The 20,972-nt window shown below is 44.8% G+C and overlaps 1 protein-coding gene across 5 annotated transcripts in view; it reads right to left on the bottom strand.

Annotated features, from left to right (window-relative positions):
• TANC1 (tetratricopeptide repeat, ankyrin repeat and coiled-coil containing 1) overlaps positions 1-20,972 on the bottom strand; it is a 238,992-nt gene that overhangs the window by 179,659 nt on the left and 38,361 nt on the right. For 3 of the 5 annotated variants that reach the window (XM_060106236.1, XM_060106240.1, XM_060106239.1), the window contains exon 1: positions 4,370-4,456. The exons of 1 other annotated variant lie outside the window; for it this stretch is intronic. Coding sequence is in view for 1 of the 4 variants with exons in the window: in XM_060106241.1 (XP_059962224.1) it covers positions 4,370-4,472 (103 nt within the window). In the remaining 3 variants the exon portion in view is untranslated. Of the gene's footprint in view, positions 1-4,369; positions 4,473-20,972 lie in introns of those variants that run through there. One more of the 5 variants, XM_060106241.1, reaches the window with a different exon arrangement.

Below are 20,972 nucleotides of genomic sequence, written 5' to 3'. Positions count from 1 at the left end.
CCTGCCTTCAACACAGTCAACCTCCTCACTAGAAATCTAAATCTGTGGCATCATGGGAACATAACAAGACAGAGTGACATGATGGTAAAGGCTTTGGAGGCAGGCAGACCAATCCATAGGGTTAAAATCCCCCAATCCTAACCCACCATGCTTTACCTACCCTGTGATCCTGGGTCTGTAACTTAAACTCCCTAAACCTTAGAATCCTCCTTTGTAACAGAGATGACATACTACAGAATAACTGTAAGAATTAGAAACACCACAAGTACCTAGGACTCTGCCTATAGCAAGAATGTATACGACATAAATGGTCGTGACTGTCTCACGTTATTATATCTGCTTATACAGCCGAACTACAACTTTTAAAGCCCAATTAAATGTCACTGGAATGGCCTTTTCCTTTCTTATTTGGGAGAGTAAAATAATAGAACTTGGGCTTCCCTGGTGGCGCAGTGGTTGAGAGTCCGCCTGCCGATGCAGGGGACACGGGTTCGTGCCCCGGTCCGGGAGGATCCCACATGCCGCGGAGCGGCTGGGCCCGTGAGCCATGGCCGCTGAGCCTGCGCGTCCAGAGCCTGTGCTCCGCAACGGGAGAGGCCACAACAGTGAGAGGCCCGCGTACCGCAAAAAAAAAAAAAAAAAAGATAGAACTTAATTGCCAATTACGATATGGAGCTGACTGAGTGAGGGAGGGTGAAGGATGAGTCACACATTTCTGGCTTGAATAGTGCCAATGACCAAAGTGGGAAAAGCAGACAGAAGCACGGGGGTGAGGGAACTTTGGGAGGCGGAGAGTGGAAAGCAGGCAATAATTAGGAGGAAAATGAGTTCAGTTTGGATAGCTCAAGTTAAAAGTACATATGAGTCATCCAAGTAGAACTGTCCAAAAGATTGTTTAAGACAAGGGTAAACTCAGAGAAAGACTTGGGGGTCATTAACATGTGGGTGGTGGCTAAAGCCACAGGAATATTGAAGTTCCCCAAAGAGGCTGAGCAGACTAAAAGCAAACCACCAAGGATGCAAGCCCAGGGAACATGAACATTTAACAGCAGGAAGAGTAGGACCTAGGAAGAAACGAAAGGAGAAAAGTAGGGAAAATGCAAAGGAACCCAAAGGAGAAAGTTTCAAATGAGGAGTGATCAATATATCAAGTGCTACAGAAAAGTCATGTCACGAGTCCTATTAGAGGCCATTTGTGACCTTAGGAGCAGTTTCTATAAAGTTGAGGTGATGGAAACCAGATGGCAGATCATCTGTAAGGCCTCTCCCTAAATGGTAAGATTCTTTGATTTCAAAATAGACACGCATCGTTCTCCAAACCCATCAAATTATTAAAACCTCAAACAACAACAGATTGCAAAGTTTTTTTTCTCCAGAGAAAGGGAAATTTGCAAAAGAGACATAGTTAAAAACCACAAAAGCCATTTAACATGATCTTTGCTATTAAGCTCCTATTTCCTTGAAGCTGGTCCCCAGGGAAAGAGAAAAGAAAAATTAGCTTAAATTCTCTACCACCCAAAAACTGGAGGAGGAAAAGATGTCTAACTTACTAGATAAATTTCCTGTCCAATAACTCTCTTAGGGCAATGCATATAAATTGCTATTTCAACATTTTGAAAAATGTGTTACCGCAAGTTGGAAAGGCTTTGGTTTCAATATGCAAATCCCTGCATACAGTGGTAAAAATTCCATTTAAGCAGATTCCCACCTGGATTTCTAAATAAGCCTAAACTCTCGTTAAATTTAGTAAATTGTTCTTCAATGTCATTTTCCTCATTCCTTGTATACTTACAGCCGTAGAAAGTGCTGTCCTATGCAATTTTAAATAAAAGTTATAAAATGGTTCTACGATGCAAGGGACTGCTCGGCTTGGCAGTATAAACTGGTAAAACTAGTTAGCAGAGTTCAAAAATAATGCCCCCAAACACCTGCTCAGGCTCAGAAAGAGGTTTTTTTTTTTTTCAAGTCTACTCCACATACAAATATCTTTCAAGAAATTACACACCATCACCTCTTGAGGAGCTTCTTAAAACACACACACACACACAGAGATAGCAGGGACGCCCTCCCCATCCCCCAAATTCTAGTTCAGCAGACCTAGGGTGAGTCCTGGTGCCCTAATCTTTAAAACCTCACATGAGATTATGATGTGTACTCCCCTGCCATGCTCCTGTTGAGAAGCTTTTACCTTTTGGCAGGATTCCCACAAAGTTGAGGTGGCGGGCAATTGGCCACTGTGCTCTTCATGGACAAGCAAGGCACAGCAGGAGGGGTGAGCGCAGAATATGAAATCCTGCGAGCAAGCCATGCTGGACAGATGGCAGAGTGCACCTGCACATTACATGGATGTCTCAAGAACACTCAGAGGTTTGGAAGCAGCTTTAACCTTGACCCCATCTCCTAGGGAGGAGCATTTCCAGCACCCACAGAAAACAGATCCAGGGCAGAGCCTTCAATGTTCCATCCTGGACCTCCTGGGGATTCCTACTCCACAGCCTCAACTGTAAGCATCTGAGCATGGATAACAACAGCCCTCCAAGCTGTGCGTACTTAGGATGGGATTAAAGACTCCGTGCTCAGCCAATTCTCTCTCTCCTTAAAGGAAAGAGGGAATATTTGAGTCCTACTATACGCTCCACACTGCAGATAGGGAATACAAACAAAAAAGGAGAAACAGAACAAAACGCTTAACCATCACAGGAGCCTCCAGCCTCACCAAACCCCTTGTAGTAGGTATTTTTGTTTCACAATTTACATGTAAGACTGCAGTACAGGAAAACCGTAGTACAGGAGAAGTTTACCAACTTGCTTAAAGTTCCTAAGGCCCAGGAGGGGAAGGACACACTTGGAAGAGGTTAACAAGATAGTATGTAGATGGGCTTCCCTGGTGGTTAAGAATCCGCGCCTGCCAATTCAGGGGACACGGGTTTGAGCTCTGGTCTGGGAAGATCCCACATGCTGGGGAGCAACTAAGCCGTGGGCCACAACTACTGAGCCTGCGCTCTAGAGCCCATGAGCCACAGCTACTGGGCCCGTGTGCCACAACTACTGAAGCCCGTGCGCCTAGAGCATGTGCTCTGCAACAAGAGAAGCCTCCACAATGAGAAGCCCGCTCACGGCAACGAAGAGTAGCCCCCGCTCGCTGCAACAAGAGAAAGCCCGCGTGCAGCAACGAAGACCCAACGCAGCCAAAAATAAATAAATTTATTAAAAAAAAAACAAAACAGTATGTAGAGCAGATGGGAGATGGAACCCAAGCCACTGTAACTGGTGTGGCCCTAAAAAACCAACCTGGGGGGGGGGGTTTCCCTGGTGGCACAGTGGTTGAGAGTCTGCCTGCCGATGCAGGGGACACAGGTTCGTGCCCCGGTCCGGGAGGATCTCACATGCCGCGGAGCGGCTAGGCCCGTGAGCCATGGCCGCTGAGCCTGCGCGTCCGGAGCCTGTGCTCCGCAACGGGAGAGGCCAGAGCTGTGAGAGGCCCGCGTACCGCAAAAAAAAAAAAAAAAAACAACCTGGGAGGAGCAGCTGGGTAAGGCAGGTGAAAACATTCCCTTATTGGTCTCGGTTACTAAAGGGAGGTTTGTAATTAAACTTGAAAAGTTTTTCATGGGGATTGGGGAACAGGAAAATGACATGATAAAGAATAGACATCACAATATATTCATCTATTGACTCGTTACGTTGTACACCTGAAACTAATACTGTAACATGCCAACTACATCTCAATTTAAAAAATAGCAAAAAAAATTGACAGCCAGTCTGACATTATTAAAAGTCTGAAAATGTTTATCAGTTCTACTTCTTTGCTTGCAAACTGTAAGATATTAAGCCAGTCACACAACATATATTAAATGTTTTTAGTAGAAAAGCACTGTGCTAGGCACCACAGAGACCAAAAAACCCTGAAACGGGCACCAAAAAAAAGCCAGCAAAGTTTTAAAAGAATGAATCAAGGCATCCCTATTATTAATAATGACTGCTTTAACATCGTAATTAAGTCATGAATTTTTAAAAAATTATTCTTAAATTTCTTTGAATATAATCCCAGTTCAGGGCTTCCCTGGTGGCGCAGTGGTTGAGAGTCTGCCTGCCGATGCAGGGGATACGGGTTCGTGCCCCGGTCCGGGAAGATCCCACATGCCGCAGAGCAGCTGGGCCCGTGAGCCATGGCCGCTGAGCCTGCGCGTCCGGAGCCTGTGCTCCGCAACGGGAGAGGCCAGAGCTGTGAGAGGCCCGCGTACCGCAAAAAAAAAAAAAAAAAAAAAAATCCCAGTTCACTTTCAAAGACCTCAAAATTGTTCAGAAAGTAACATATCTTGGGAAACTTGGTCTGTCAGAGCACGCATTCTCCCTGGGTCTCACTCACCTCGCTTCACCCCAGACTCTACTTGCTGGCAACAGAGAGACGCTGTCTTACTCGGGGGGCACCCAGAAAGTTCCTCTGTGACCACAGAAAGCTGGGAAGAGAACTGCAAAAAAGAAAACCGGTCAGCATACCCATCCTCCGAAGCAAGAAGCACAGAGTTTATAAAACCAGCTACAACCAGGACTCCAGACAAAGCAGTCATGGAGAGGAACGAGCTGTCAGCATCTACATACTCTTAACCGGGGAAAAAAACAGGGTGAGGGGCTGGCAAATGCAAGAAAACACATTCCTTCTCCTGATACCCTCTGTCCAAGTGACCAGGGACACTGACTGGAAGCCCCTTGTCTTGAGCAAGGTACTGCAGTGTCCGGACTACCTTCTCTATCTCGGGGTTTTCTCTTTAAGTGATGCTAATGGGTTTGCAGCCCAACGCACAAATGTTTCAAAGGTTTGAGATATCGAGCCAAGAACCTCTCTAAAACAGGGCGCTCAAGTTCTCCAGGACATTTTCTTCCCGTATTTCCTACCTCACTCTTCACAGGTCCCAGCTCTCTATACGACTCATCATTTCCGAACACGCCGTCCAATCTCACACCTTTACTCTCCCCAGTCCCTCATCCTGAAACCCCTCCCCCACTCTGGAGATGAGTCATCCTCCAGGCACAGCTCAAGTATCACCTGCCTGCCCACCCCACCCCCATGGAACCTCGCCAGTCCTTCCTCTGCACGCAAAGCACCTTGAGGGTACCTGCATTCTAGCATTTGCTTCCTGCTGCTTGACCTCCCCTCCTCCCCATTTCTCAAGGGCTGGTCTTCCCTGCCGTCCCCTACATCACCCTCCTGCTGTAATCACAAGTAGAGGCAGATGTCAATGCATGTTTGTTCATTGAAGGATTCCAACAAGAGGTTCTCCATGACTGACTCGGAGTCCATTTCCTTGGGAAATATTCTTTTTTACTGCTACTCTGGTACTGGAAGATGTTTTTTCAAGGGTGCTATCTATGCTCAAACACACCGACAACCGGGCTCTGGCTCAAGTCAATCCCCTTGCAGCAACACTGCCGGGCCTCACTGCCAAAGAGGACGGATCGTGTGTAGTCACGTTGGGGCCAACAAAACCACCTTGGCAGGGCACCGGAGTGTAATAGGTTTGTGCATGCAAAGTACGGGTGGAGGCCTTTTCTCCCTTTTAAGTCTGTTTGATAAGCTCTACAAGACATGCCCCCCTTACCCACTGCGACTTCAAAGGTAAGAACGGAGCACGGGAGCTTTCTCTCTGGGAGGAAACCAGGGACCGAGGCAGGGCACAGGTCCAGTCTCCCCCCCACTTCAAGACAGCTGAGATCTCCTTCAAGGAGAACGCAGAGGAGAAACCTACACGGCCCAGGTGGTCACCCTCTGTCAAACCTCACCTCATGTTCGGCGACAGCCCGTACACTCTGCCAAGGCTTCCGAGCGCTCCAGGGTTTTCCCTCCCCGGGTTGCTAACCTCACTGGTAGTATTTAAGCATTCACTGCAGGACAGCACCACCTGGTGCACAGCAGCTCAAATATCTGAGGCATCCTATTATTCACTCATAAAAGGGATCACCTGCCTCTTCACCGAGACTCTGGCAGCCAGGGAAGGAATCCATCTCGCAGCTGCCGCAAGGACTTCAGCCAACCTCCTTCCACACAACACACCTCAGCAGAAAAGGCAGTCGCCTCTACTGTCCCAACCACAGCCAACAGACAAATATAAAAGAACAGCCATCACAGCCCACGACATGCCTGCTGTCATGCAGACGCTCTGCCCAGAGCACCCACGGACCTGCGTGCACTCTTACAACTACATCTCTAACAGGTGATGCACACACGTGCTTTCTCTCTGGCCTCTTCACCTACAGCAACCCATTTGTTACTACCTCTGTAAGGGCGGGCTGGGTGGGGCAGTCCTTTCTGAGTTTAAGATGACAAAGACAGCTCTGTAAATTACAGAGTCACAGAAGTCCCAAGGGGAGGTGACTTCCTGCAAGAAGGACTGTCCCTACAGTCTGTTTTTGTGGTGATGAGATCACAGAGTCTAGATTCTGTATTCAGTCCTACATGGGTTTTAAGGGCCATATTCAGTAATTACAGAAAGGAAAAAGGGAGGTCAACGAGACCAGAGGAACTCTGAGTGGTGTTTGAGAAGTTACTTATAACTACAGTTAGATCACTCATCCACCAGACTCAGAAGAGAAACTAGGCCTCGAGTTTTCAATTGTCCTTTAAAATCAATGTTAGATGAGAAAAAAAAATGGAACTTTTTACTTTTTTACATTTTCTCATTTCACCACTCCTCCACCCAAAGGGTTCCATTCATTTCCAAGGCATAGTCCAAAATTTGGGCCCAAGACAGTTTTGAAAAACAAGCATTATGCCACAAAATATTCTCATGTAAACTGCAAAAGAAGACAACATACACTTATTGGAGGAATTTTTATGGAACCTAAAACACAGAAGTTCAGAGACCAGGTGAATGATGACCTTCAATTGCCAATCACTACCTTTTCATTTTCATGGATCTAATTTCCAATTAGTTCCTAAAAATAAAACCTTAAAAGGCTTTTGAGGAGAATTATTAGGGTTTACCTCCTGGTCATCACTCTATTTCAAAGATGAACAGAGAGACTTTAAAGTTGTTTATCCAACAGAAATAAGCTTTTTTTCTCTTAAGTATCCTTCCAGAAACCTAGCATTGGGCATCCTCGGACCACAAAGACTAGGGTTTGTGTTTATCGTCCAGCAATTTCGTGTGACAGTCCAAGTCCTCCAGTGTTACAGGGTCTTGCTGCACTGAATGCTACTCCATAGAGGGTGAGGCCCAGAGAGGGTGACCAGCGTGATGAAGCCCACAACTTTCACTGGGTCACACCCCGCTCTGAGAGCTCATGCATCACAGTGGAAAACAATACCACAGAAATCCTTAAGCCACTAAAAGAAAGCTCTTGTCTTTGTTTCATTTTGAATGCTGGTGCTTAATAGAAAGCAAGCTTAAATAAAGGGAAAAAATAGGAAGGAGGAAAACTCTGGGGACTCGGCATCCATCTGGGACTCGAGCAGCAACAGGCATTATATAAAAATACTTATTTCCATTTCAAATCTTGTGGCTTCCATTTTCCTTAACACAGGTGTAGTGCTAGTACCATTAAACCTATCAAGTACACGGAGGTGGTTTCGATCCTCACTACCCACCAGAATCTCCTGGGGAGCTTTAAAAATTCTGATGCCCAGAAGAATTAAATCAGAATCTCTGGGGACCCAAATGTTACTTTTTAAAGCTGACCAGCTGATTCTAATGCATAGCCAGGACTTGGAACCACTGCCCCTGACCTGTCCTCAGGGTGTTTTCTTCTGTCGCGGCAGGTGGGGAGCAGGAAATATTTATGCCTAAGAAAAGGGAATGGGGGGCTTCCCTGGTGGCGCAGTGGTTGAGAGTCTGCCTGCCGATGCAGGGGACACAGGTTCGTGCCCCGGTCCAGGAAGATCCCACGTGCCGCGGAGCGGCTAGGCCCGTGAGCCATGGCCACTGAGACTGCGCATCCAGAGCCTGTGCTCCGCAACAGGAGAGGCCACAACAGTGAGAGGCCCGCATACCACAAAAAAAAAAAAAAAAAAAAAAAGGAATGGGAGGAGAAACACAAATGGATGGACGGGGAGAGGGCTGGAGGAAGCTGGAGTGAATAATACCTTGCAGGGGATGATCACTGGAGTGGGTGCAAAGTAGGGCCTGGGGGTGCACACTACCCAGAGAGAGGATGGGTTGGGGACAGACCGGGTCATTCCCTAAGTAAGCCCTGGATAGGCACTGTCATGGAGTTGGTGAGAGGAAGCAATTCACAGCTCATCGGTAAAGACCATCCCTATGTCAAGGGTTTGCTATGTGAGAAATGATTATAATATGATGGTTTTCAGATGTGAAGACCTGGATTTACCACTACGATTTCTCCTGGTTCTTCCAGTAACAGTACTAACAGGTTTGTTTCTTTTTTTAACTGATAACCCATATTTTCTTGCTCACTACATCTGACAAAGCACACCCTCATTACAGGGTAACTGCCTCGAGTTACAATGCCCAAAGAACAAAGCTTTCCTAGGCTCCTATGAGAGCTGAATCGAAGAAACCTGATCTCAATTAGCATCATGATGTTCTCTCAGATGTGACAGTGCGTGGATAAGAGATGCTGGGTACCCGGGGGAAGGGTGAGGACTGCAGGGACACCGTCTCCAGCTGAGGAGAGCTAATTCTATTCTCACTTCCTTGTTCCTTAGTTCGTAGGGTTACCTGCTCTCTACCTGTCCTGTAACAGAGGGACAAAAATCAGCCTGTCCAGCTGGGATGCCTCCTTCCCAATTTCAGTCTCCCATGGAGGAATTAATCAGTTTTACATTATCCATCCATTACCCGTGTTGCCCAAAGTATATCCTGCAGGCCATCTGTACCAGAAGGACCTGGGCCATTCCTGGACACCCCAGGCTGCCTGCGAAGGGAATCATAATATCTGGAGTACAGCCCAAGAGTCTGCATTTTAATCAACCACACAGACACAACGGCCTGTGAACCTGTCATAAACCCTCAACAACTCCTCCCTTGAAATAGGTTTATCAGAGGTGCTGCTAAATCTCTCCATAACCTCTGCCACTTCCTAACTGGGCTTTCATTAACTCACCCTCCTCCGTGGTCTCCCAGGGTACCTGGTCCCTCCACGGTACACTGCATGGCCATTTACTCAATACCACTGCTGGCTCAAGCTCCCAAGTCAAGTCACGCTTCTCTGAACGCACACCTGATGCAAAACTTCTCTACCAATTTCAATTGAGGGTTTCAGGTCTGCTAGTTCTCTCTCCCAACTAAACCTCAAGCTTCTTGAAGGCAGGGCCCACAGCATCCCTCTGTATCTTCCACAGGGCCCACTACGTCTTAGGTTTCAAGAGCAGTGGTTGACTAACAGACCAAGCTCTTGCTTCAGCCCTGGGTTTTCCTTCTTTCACCTTCTTCTCATTCTCCCTGGGAAAACTTTCATTCTCTCCTTTCCATAACAAAATTGATTCAGGCAAAGGTGGGAGAAAAGATTATTTACATACTAGTGGGGAAAGAGTGAGGGGGTGCAAGTCATAAGCTAGCAACCTCATCTCTCCAGAAAACACCTAGAAACCAAGAAGATCTATTTAGTCTCTGAAGCTGCCAAAATCAGTAACTAAATTCACACACAATTCAGAAGAGAACTTCCCAGCTTCTTCCCATTTTTATCCAACACCTCCTTCCCAGGCCCTCCCTGAGAGCTAGTTTACTCCTCTTCTAGATACAACTCTAACAGAAGGGAAATATTTGGTTTTCCGGGTCACCATAAATTAACAAGGTGGAGGGCAATTGCTAGATCAAGGCACAGTGAAAATCCTGAGAAATTATGACTGACAGGAGACAATGTATAAAATCCCAAACAGCAGATTACAGGCAGTTATAGTTTAAATAGCCTTTCAATCCCCAAAACTGTCCAAGAACACCTAAACAAAGCATTTCAAAATAGCACCATTAGTGGCTCTGAGAGATCACCCCAGGCACTAAAAGAAGGTTATTTTCTTTCCAGTGGATCTCCAGTAACTACACTCAGGAGAGAAGATGCCCACGTAGGCAACCTCAGTCTCTAAGAACCAAGTGTTCTCAAAAATAGGAATGGGCACTGGGAATTCCATGGTGGTCCAGTGGTTAGGACTCAGTGCTTTCACTGCCGTGGCCAGGGTTTGATCCCTTGTCGGGGAGCTAAGATCCCATAAGCTGCGCAATGAGGCCAAAAAAAACCACAAAAAACAAAAAACAAAGGAATGGGCACTGTATCCAACTGCAATGCACTGTCCCTATGTGGTCTCCAATACCAGTGACCATCAGGACAGACTCTCAAAGGCACACACCCCTCGGTGTTGCCATCCTGATTGGGAACCTTCCTTCTGGCTACTCTTACACTTGCCACGTGCTCATCACTTCCCATCTACCTTTTCTTGTGGTACTTGGGAGTGAAGCTGCTCGCCAGATCATAAACTTCCTTGAGCAGAGGGATTGCACCTTTGCATGGACACCATGCCCCCCATCTCTGCATCTCACAGCTGATGCCTACTGACACTGTCTGGAAGCCCTACAGCCAGATGATCTTAAGGAAGGAGCTATCTAAATGAGCTGTTTTGAAACAGCCCAAGCATTTCTATAGTCTTTAAAGGTATTGGTTTTCCTGCTTTCTGGCAGAGTTTTTAAAAATACAGGTTTAGGGCTTCCCTGGTGGCGCAGTGGTTGGGAGTCCGCCTGCCAATGCAGGGGACATGGGTTTGTGCCCCGGTCCGGGAAGATCCCACGTGCTGCGGAGCAGCTGGGCCCGTGAGCCATGGCCGCTGAGCCTGCGCGTCCGGAGCCTGTGCTCCACAACGGGAGAGGCCACAACAGTGAGAGGCCCGCGTACCACCAAAAAAAGAAAAAAAAAAAAAACAGGTTTAAATGTTAGAATTCTGTGATCAATGGGGCAAGCCTCGATTTACTTTGCAATCTAATCTGTACAGGACAGAGAGAGCCCAGGCATAAATTCTGCACCAAACTGCCTGTGCCTATCTGAACCGCAAAGGTTAGGGTGAGTTTATCCTTGATCTAAAGGAAACCTAACCTCAAATGGCTTCAATTATTCACCTACTCAGAACTGATTATTGGGTAACCATATTTATGTCTTGATACATAATAGCATTCAAGTACCGATTTGCTTTAGGTTTAGTAAAGAGAGTAATGAATTTAACTGGTAGTTCTATAATCATAAGATTATGATTTATACTTGGTTCAACGAATTTTTTTTATCTAAACCGGGTTAAAAACTCAATCTTTGTCCAGATTCACAAAAGTAACTCTCAGTTTTGTTTCAAGCTCACTGTTGAATATGCTACTTACACTCTAAGACCCGTCCATTTGCAAACAAGCTACAACAACCCACCCAGTACCGAAAGCTTATCTCATCAGGTCTGGGCTGTCCAGGCCTTCTAGGCCTGGCCTGCTGTTTCCAGCTTCCACAGCCCATCCTTCCTTCCCCACAGCTGAAGCCTCTTGACCCTTGCCCACACCCTCCCCTCCCTGGCGTGAGCCAGCGGGAATTTCTAGAATAAGAGATTTAAACAGCTCAAGCCAAGTTTTTCTTGCTGCTTAACCAGCCCTGACCTTGTTGTGTCTAACAACTGGGCTTCTCTCTCCTGCATTCCACAGGCCTGGGTGACCCTCTCGTTCAGTTCTGATAACTGAGCCCGGGCCCCTCGCTGGATAACCTGTAAGTCCTTGGGCTCTGAGGCGCTGCCTGGCTCTTGAAAATCCTCCAGGGGACCGGAGGTGCACCCTGAACCCACTGGGCTGCAGCTGGTCAGGGGACACAGGTGCTCTGTCAGGCTACTCTGCCGCCCTGCGCCGCTCCCTGCCAGGCCACCAGCACTGCAGACTCCCGTTCTTTCCTCCCGGCGCACAGGACTTCCAGCTGCAGGTGCCAGCACTGCCGTCCCCACCTCCGGGTGGAGGGTTCCTGGCCCAAAGTGGGCCTCACAAGGAAATGACTCATATCACAAAAAGCCGAGGGTCCTCTGGCCACAACACAAATAAGTCACAGGATCTGAATCTTAACCTATCAGAAATTAAAACCTCAGCAATGAGACATCAACAAAGCAAAAGCAAATAGGATATATCTGTTCGCTGAGAATTCAACACCCCCATGCTGCCTGTGGGTACTGAAGCCACGGCACCCTTGTTCGCTAGTTCTAAGATGAAACCCGAGGAAAATCAGAGAAATGGCGGCAACTGTGTCTTCCCTGGGTGGAGGGGAATCAGAGGACTTCTTATAAACCACTTCAAAGCTAACATCTATGGCTACTGAATATGAAATACAGAATATGAAAATAAGTAGATAATTCTCTGCAAGAAATCAAGTCGTCTTCTAAAACGCTATTAACAAAGCTAAATTTATATGTACATTTTTATCCACAGCCTTAAAAAAAAATCAGACATTAAAAACTCTAGATGGCTAAACTGTCTTCCATTTCAAAATAACATAAAAACAGCAACCTTCATTTTCTGGTCAAAGCTTATTTTTGCAACACCTATCATTTTCTACAGAATTCTAGACATTTTCTGCTTCCTACCACTGTTTTGTAGAAAGACTTTTCCCCCTTGGCATTATATCTTTGCTTTTTGATCTCGTTAACAATCCTGAAAATTCCAACCTTGCAATTTTTTCAGTCCTGCGAAGGAATAACACACAGTTATTTAAAAACCAAAAGCAATGTCAATGTTTCCTCAATGACACAGCTGCTGTGAGTGACCAGTGAATAAAAGTTTCGGTTTCTTTGTTGTTGGGTTTTTGTTTTGTTTTGTTTTGTTTTTGGCAGGGGCTGAGGGGGTAGGTGTGGATAATGACTTCTCTCCAAAATAATTCTCAAAGTTACTGAACACATGGTCAAAAACAGTAAGGCATTAGTAAAGCAAGAAGTACTATGATAAAGTACTATAATAAAGCACAGTGAATATACATGAACAAAAGAGGTTGCTCAAGGACTCCAGACAGGAGAGGACCCACTCTGTGTGCCAGGCATTACATGGTGCACAAATTCTGTATTACAAACCCTAAAAAAAAAAAAAAAAAATGAGGCATATGATCCAGCAATCCGACTTCTGGGTATTTATCCAAAAGAACTGAAATCAGGATCTCGAAGAGCTCTCTGCACTCCCACGTTTCCTGCAGCTTTATTCACAATAGCTAAGACCGGAAGCACCCTAAATGTCCATCAACAGATGAATGGACAAAGAAAATGTGGCACATCTGTACAATGGAATATTATTTAGCCTCAAAAAAAGAAAATCCTGTCATATGCTACAACACGCACGCAATTTGGGGACATTATGCTTGCTCGATGAAATAAGCCAATCTCAGGAGCACAAACACTGCAAAGATTCTAATTCATATGAGGAATCTAAAGCAGTCAGACTCAGAAGCAGAAGGTAGAATGGTGGTTGCTAGAGGCTGGAGTGGGGAGTGGGGGTGGGAATGGGGTGTTGCTGTTCCATGAATATAAAGTTTCAGTGATGTAAGATGAAAAATTTATACCGATCTGCTATACAACACCGTGCTTATAGTTAACAATACTGGATCATACACTGTAAATTTAAGTTTTAAGTGTTTTTTTTTTTTTTTTAAACCACAACTTTTTGAAAATGAGGAAACAGGCTCAGGAATTCAGATTATGCTGGCTTCAAAGCTCCCATCCCTTCTACTGCTTCATATGGCCTACTTGCAAGAGAAGCATAAACAACATAGATTAGCATATAATTATGGGCTAAACTGCATAACAGAAAAGGAGAAAGGACAGGGAACCAAAGAAGGCTGAAGTAGTTGAGGAAAGCCTCAAAGTAGAGGGCAACTTAGGCCGACCCCTGAAGGTCAAGCTGAGCCTATGGAGACTGCAACAAGCCTGGCATCTGGGTGCAAACACTGGGCTGGTCCAAGCTAAGAAGGCATGCTAGGAAATCGCTTTCAAAGGCTGCAAAGGTAGCATTATGTAGAACAAACTCCATGTTTCCAGCTCGTGAACTAAACACAGAGGGCTAAAAATCAAAGCAAAACCAAAGGAACTGGTCAGAGTACCCTAAGCCATTTATAATCTAGCCCTCCAAATTTGAGTGTTTTTTGAATCCTGGAAAAGGCCTTGCTATTGACAAATAAGTACAATATAAAAAGTTATAAGGCACAGCCCTCTATCAGGGTCAGTCTGAGTTAAAATGATCAGACTTCAATGATCAAAGTACGAACACCTCAAAAGGCTGTCTGGGCAACCAAATAATGTACATCCAGGGCTTTCAAATCATCTCAGTTCCCCGACCAGGGATTGAGCCAAGGTCAGGGAAGTGAAAGCACCAAATCCTAACCACTAGACCACCAGGGAACTCCCTCCAACCTATTTTTAAGTAGCAGAACATTTTTCTTGTACAATTTTGAAATGATGAAAAAGATATTGATCTCTCTAGGAAAAATTTTCAGCTGTCTTTAGTTCTCTTTTTTTTTTTAAGATTTTTTTGATGTGGACCTTTTTTTTTTTTTTAAGTCTTTATTGAGTTTGTTACAATGTTGTTTCTGTTTTATGTTTTGGTTTTTCGGCCATGAGACATGTGGGACCTTAGCTCCCCGACCAGGGATCGAACCTGCATCCCCTCCATTGGAAGGTGAACTCTTAACCACTGGACTGCCAGGGAAGTCCCTAATTTTTTAAATAGGAGTTTCCAAGTCCCCTCTCCAGCCCTTAAACTTTGACTTATGGCCTATATCTCACACTCTAGCCCTTAATTATAAGCCACTCTACATTGTTTATCCTTTTCTAATATGTGGACAATATGGTAAAGTAGAAAAGACAGGAAATCTGAAGTCACAGTGATCTGGATTCTTGTGCTAGCTTACCAGTATTTTTAATTTATTTTTTTTAACTTTAGAGCAATCTTCTTCAGGTGTGTGGGGGGGACATTAAATTTGAAAAAACATTCATCTTAAGTTCAGCAAGTCCTTCAGTTTTAATTTCAGTTATATTCTGTTCAATTTAAATAAAACTTACTACTTTATTTTAATGTCTGAAGTAAATTTCTGACTGGTAAAATTACTTTTCTGTACTTTTAAAGAAATTTGTACCAGAATATAGATTGCTTTTGTCAATGGGAAAATAACTTTTAAAAAGAAAAGCCTTAATTAGTTTCAGCTGAATGCGAGAAGGGCCCAAACCCTGCCCTCTGGCTTAAAACATGGATTCAAAAACCACTGGCAACTACCAAAGTGTGGGCAAAGGGTCAAATATTAGATGAATATGATGATTACTGCATCATTCATTTGTAAATAACCTGTTTTTTTTTTTTTTTTTTTCTTTTTGCGGTATGTGGGCCTCTCACTGTTGTGGCCTCTCCCGTTGCGGAGCACAGGCTCCGGATGCGCAGGCCCAGCGGCCATGGCTCACGGGCCCAGCCGCTCCGCGGCATATGGGATCCTCCCAGACCGGGGCACGAACCCGTATCCCCTGCATCGGCAGGCGGACTCTCAACCACTGCGCCACCAGGGAGGCCCAATAACCTGTTTTAAGTTAACCATTCGCCTTACATTGTCAATTATGGTATTATCTGTAAGATGATCAGCTAGCTCTTTTAGTTTGGGGTCCTGGTCTAATGAGGTAAGGACTTGAGTCTCTTTCCTTAGCTTTCATGTAACTCCACACTACAGGCACTTCACAAAGGCACAATAGATGTTCTAAAACCACACCTGTACTAGCAAACAACTTCAAATCCCCTGGTAATGATCCATAGTTCAGAAGCTGTTTATATGAGTGGTAACAAATTATTACACTTTAACTTAATAAGCCCTGTGTTTCCCACAGTTGGTAGAGAGAGAAAAGTAGAAGCACTATGGTGTCTAGAAAAAGACTATCGGACAGTATTTCGGGCAGGGGGGCGACACTGGCTACACCACACAACAGATATGTACATCCGAGAGGGTTATGTCTATACCGCTCAACAGATGCGTATGTCCAAAAGGTTCTGGCTATACCATACAACAGATGGATGACCTTGAACCAGTCTCTTAAATTTGCTCGCCCTGACCAGCTTCGTATGCAAAGTCAGCAAATTGAATTAGATGTGTTCAAGCCCTTCCGATACTAAAATTCAATCTAAGTCCACAAACTCTTGATTAATTAACTCCGAATTTAACAAAATAAGGCATGTAAAATCCTTAACACAGTGGCGAGCACGCCGTACACATGTCACAAATGCTGGCGGCTGTTAATAAAATAAGGCGGTTCAGGTTTGTATGTGTTGTACACAGCATATATTTGAGTATCTTTGGTGGGATTTTCTAAAGGAAAAAAAAACACACTTTAAAGTCCTATTTTAATCAGCATTGTTAAATCAAAGGAGCCCCCAATGAAACAATGAATTATGAAGCTCTACATGAGAGGATATGAGCCTCTCAAAATCAACTGCTTTGTTTTGTTTTGAATTAGACTTTCAGTGAACTCGGCAGCATGCAGGAGGAAATCATGAGCGCTGTCAAGACTCACTGGCTCAGCACACATTAACTGAAAACATTGCAGCTGGGGAAGCAAAGATCAGCGAGACCCTGCCTCCGGGTCCAAACAACAGCAAGTGATGAGTGTCCTAGGGCTACAAACCGTTGAAGGGTCTGGATAAGTACAAGGCTTCCAGAAAAAAGGCCTCACACTAGTGTGCCACAGATATTCTGTCTGGCCCACATGCTCTGTTGTAGTTTCTACTTGAGTTAGGTTGCAAACACTCAGAAATCCAGAGGTCATCCCTAAATAATGGTCTAGCTTCTCTTGGAAGTTTGGGAGTGCCAGCAGTATTGAGCCCGCATTCCCACTCTGCGACACCCCACGACAGCCGTGCAGCCCCTCGACCTCCACTACTCCATTAATTAATCCCACTACTGGAGCTGAGGCTCAGCCTTCCCCGTCAGCTCGCTGCCTCGCTGGCTCAGGATCCCATCTGCCGTTGCTCCCTCCACCTGCGTATAATCAAGGAGAGCTCAAGAGCTCTGGAGCAGAGACAACTGAGCTGGCACCTCCACTCTGCCACATACCAGCCATGTCATTATCTTAGGCAAGTAATTCATCTCTTAGCTTCCCATCTGCAAACCTGGGTATTAATAGTATTTACCTCATAAGGCTGGTGTGAGGGGAAATGTGTCGTTACCTGCAGAGCGCCTCATACACAGCAACTGCTCTATAAATATTAGATGTTACTACTCTCTGGCCCCTGAAGGCATGTCAGTTTCAAACTTTTGTCCTAGAGCTTTAATAGTCTAAGGTTACCTAGTAAATTATTTTATGATCAAAAAGAAAATGGCATATGGTGAAAGCTGTTCAGATACAGCTTAAGCATTATGAGACCCACTACTCACAAAGGACTAATATTATGATTTCACGCATATGAGACACTTAGAAGAGGCAAAGGCACAGAGACAGAATGTAGAATAGATGTTGGAGGGGCAGGAGGGAGTGGAGGATGGGCAGTTAGTGTCTAATGGGTATAGAGTTTCTCTTGAGGAAGATGAAAAAGTACCGGGGATGGATGGGTGATGACTATGCAACAGTTGGAATGTACTTAATGCCACTGAACTATACACTTAAAAATGGTTAAAATGTAACTTTTGTTATGTATACTTTAAAACAATTTTTAAACAATGAATGACAGAGCTGACATAATTTCGTCTGCTGCTGTTTGCTAGAATCAAGTTGTTAATGATCCCAAAGACCCCCCAATACACTACAAGTTCATGTTCTCAAAAGCCAACTGCTGCATTTCCCATAATGGTTTAGGAAGAACTGTATTAACTATTTTAACAGCTGTGCAGCACAACCGTGGGCTTTCTTCTCAATCTGGAGGCCTCACGGGGATGACTCTGTAGCAGATACGGTTATGAGGCCAGTGGGATAGCCTTTTAATACCTGTCTACAGCAGTCGGGCTGTTCCTCCTTCATTATAAAATGCTCCGCACAGACACCTCATTCTCTCTTTTCTTTCAAAAATATACAAAATGGGCAGCTTCCTGGCAAGTACTATGTAACTGGCTGCCTTTGAACTGTGGGATGCCGGGTAACAGTGACAAGACGTTTTAATCTCCATGCCTGTTCTACAATAGCATTCAAAACGCGCACACACAACAAGAGTCTTGCCAGGCTGTAAATCAACAAGCACAAGAGAATGTCCCAAACTATTTCAGTCAGGGTCCTTTTTTTTTTTTTTTTTTTTTTTTTTGCGGTACGCGGGCCTCTCACTGCTGTGGCCTCTCCCGTTGCGGAGCACAGGCTCCGGACGCGCAGGCTCAGCGGCCATGGCTCACGGGCCCAGCCGCTCCGCGGCATGTGGGATCTTCCCGGACCGGGGCACGAGCCTGTGTCCCCTGCATCGGCAGGCGGACTCTCAACCACTGCGCCACCAGGGAAGCCCAGGGTCCTATTTTTTTAATTTCTATATGTGGCTGCTTTCTGTGGCATCGGTCCTTCATTTTTTTAAAAAAGTACATAAAATATAAGGAAATTTAAAACTCTGAAAACTGCATTTAACCTGAGAAACACACACACACACACATTATATCCAGTATATATGTGCAGTCTTCCAACTCAGAACCACTGCAAATATTCATTTCCTAACCTTTAGAGGGCCACCCCCCATGAGTTTACAATCTTGAGTCAGACAAACTGCACTTAGCTCCTTCTAAGAAGAAACTGCACTGCATTTCGAAATTTCTTAACTAAACTGATGCCTTTTTGGCAGCAATGTTTTTTGGCAGCAATGTTGTTTGGCAGGAAAGATCCCTCTAAATATTACTGAATAATCAAAGTGATAGAATATATTTTATCTTTTAAATATTACATTTTGAGTGTCAACCCAAACTTGGGATGGGAGAACTACCTGGTACCATGATTTCCACTGCTGCCTGAGAGTTAAGAGACCAACTACCCAGGTGACTGTATGTCCTATATATAAACCCTCAAACACTGATGATCATTTTCCCCTGCTAAGACCAAAAAAAAGTATTACAGAAAGACAAAAAGGGAAAAGATCATAGGCAAAGTGCACATTTTATATCTCTTTAAAGCCAATGTGTGCATCAAATGACAAGTATTTTTATACTCCAGGGATCAAAGGCGGAGAAGATAAATGTTTTAAAAACTCACTAAAAAACAGCCTCAAACAAAACTGTCTCCATATAAGAAATGGCTTCAATTTACTAGCCAGCATAGCAGGAAACTGCAAGCAGAGGAGTTGGTATTTTTGTGAGTAGAAAATGTGGCCTTCTCTGTCCAAGCTGCATATACACCAAATAACACATCTTTATTAAACAGGGCTGGGAGAGTTGTTGAATTAGGAGACAAAAAGAGAGTATGACCCCAGATCTGCTGCTGTTATGGGCTGAATTGTGTCCCCCGCCCCGAAATTCTTGTTGAAGACTTAACTCTCAGTTAAGTGAATGTGACTGTATTTGAAGACAGGGTCTTTACACAGAAATAATCAAGTTAAAGGAGACCCTTGGGGGGCCCTAATCCAATATGACTAGTGTCCTTATAAAAAGGGGAAATTTGGAAACAGAGACAGATGATGTATAAAGAGAAGATGATGTGAAGACAGTTATAAGCCAAGGAGGGGAGCCTAATACACATCCCTCCCTCTCAGGTTTCAGAAGGAACCAACCCTGCCAACACCTTGATCTTTTTTTTTTTTTTTAAACATCTTTATTGGAGTATAATTGCTTTACAATGGTGTGTTAGTTTCTGCTTTATAACAAAGTGAATCAGCTATACATATACCTATATCCCCATATCTCCTCCCTCTTGCGTCTCCCTCTCACCCTCCCTATACCACCCCTCTAGGTGGTCACATGCACCAAGCCAACACCTTGATTTTGGACTTCCAACCTCCAGAACTCTGAGACAATAAATTTCTGTTGTTTAAGCCACCTAGTTTGTGGGACTTTGTTACGGCAGCCTTAGCCGACTAATACAACTATTTACCAACACACACGGTCTCAGATTCAACACAACCCAGTCCTCAGGGACCTTTCCTTGATCAAGTGAACATAAGACAACACCCATGCAAATATCTTGCAAATCTACAAATGGCTATGTAGCAGTCAGCAGTATAAGGCACAGTGGGTTACAGAAGAAATCTAAAACTCTACCCTCTCCTAATTGGCATAGGAATGTACAATGCGTTGCAAATTGACCACACCACTATAAATCAGGGCCAAGAATGTACTTTTTAAAAAGCAAATTCTATACTTATCAGCTCACCACCAAAAAAGCAGAGTCAGTTTTAAGACAGGATTTTTTCCCAGGACAAATGGCAAATACAGCATAAATACTCTCATATTCTGTGAAGTCTGGATACATAAAGATGTGTTATCCTCTGTGTCTCACCCCCTTGGGACACAATTTTACTGCAGGAATATGATGTAACTGCCCTGCTTTTGTCCACCAAACAGAACATAATATGCCTTCAATATGTCAGCCTGTTTTACCTCCCTAAATACATAATTGATTCTCAACATTTTATGCTCCAGTTACTGCCCCAAAGCAGATTGGGACAAGTTCACATTTCAAATGCTCCTCCTTTTCAAGTACAAAAGGAGTGATCAGAACAGTTAACGAACTCTCTTCAAGTTTTCTTGGAGGAGTCATTTGCTTGCCATTTCTCCAGTTTCTCTGTCACTCACATGTACATCCTCATGCATCAAAAAGGATCCAGGGGCTTCCCTGGTGGCGCAGTGGTTGAGAGTCCGCCTGCCGATGCAGGGGACGTAGGTTCATGCCCCGGTCTGGGAAGATCCCACATGCCGCAGAGCGGCTGGGCCTGTGAGCCATGGCCGCTGAGCCTGCGCGTCCGGAGCCTGTGCTCCGCAACGGGAGAGACAACAGCAGTGAGAGGCCCGCGTACCGCAAAAAAAAAAAAAAAAAAAAAAAAGATCCAGAACTTACACAACTTGACTAAAAAACAGCCATATATTATACTATGAGAAACAACCAA

Source organism: Mesoplodon densirostris, chromosome 8 (assembly GCF_025265405.1).
Source record: "Mesoplodon densirostris isolate mMesDen1 chromosome 8, mMesDen1 primary haplotype, whole genome shotgun sequence".
NCBI lineage: Eukaryota > Metazoa > Chordata > Mammalia > Artiodactyla > Ziphiidae > Mesoplodon > Mesoplodon densirostris.
This window is presented reverse-complemented; position numbering and strand designations above follow the sequence as displayed.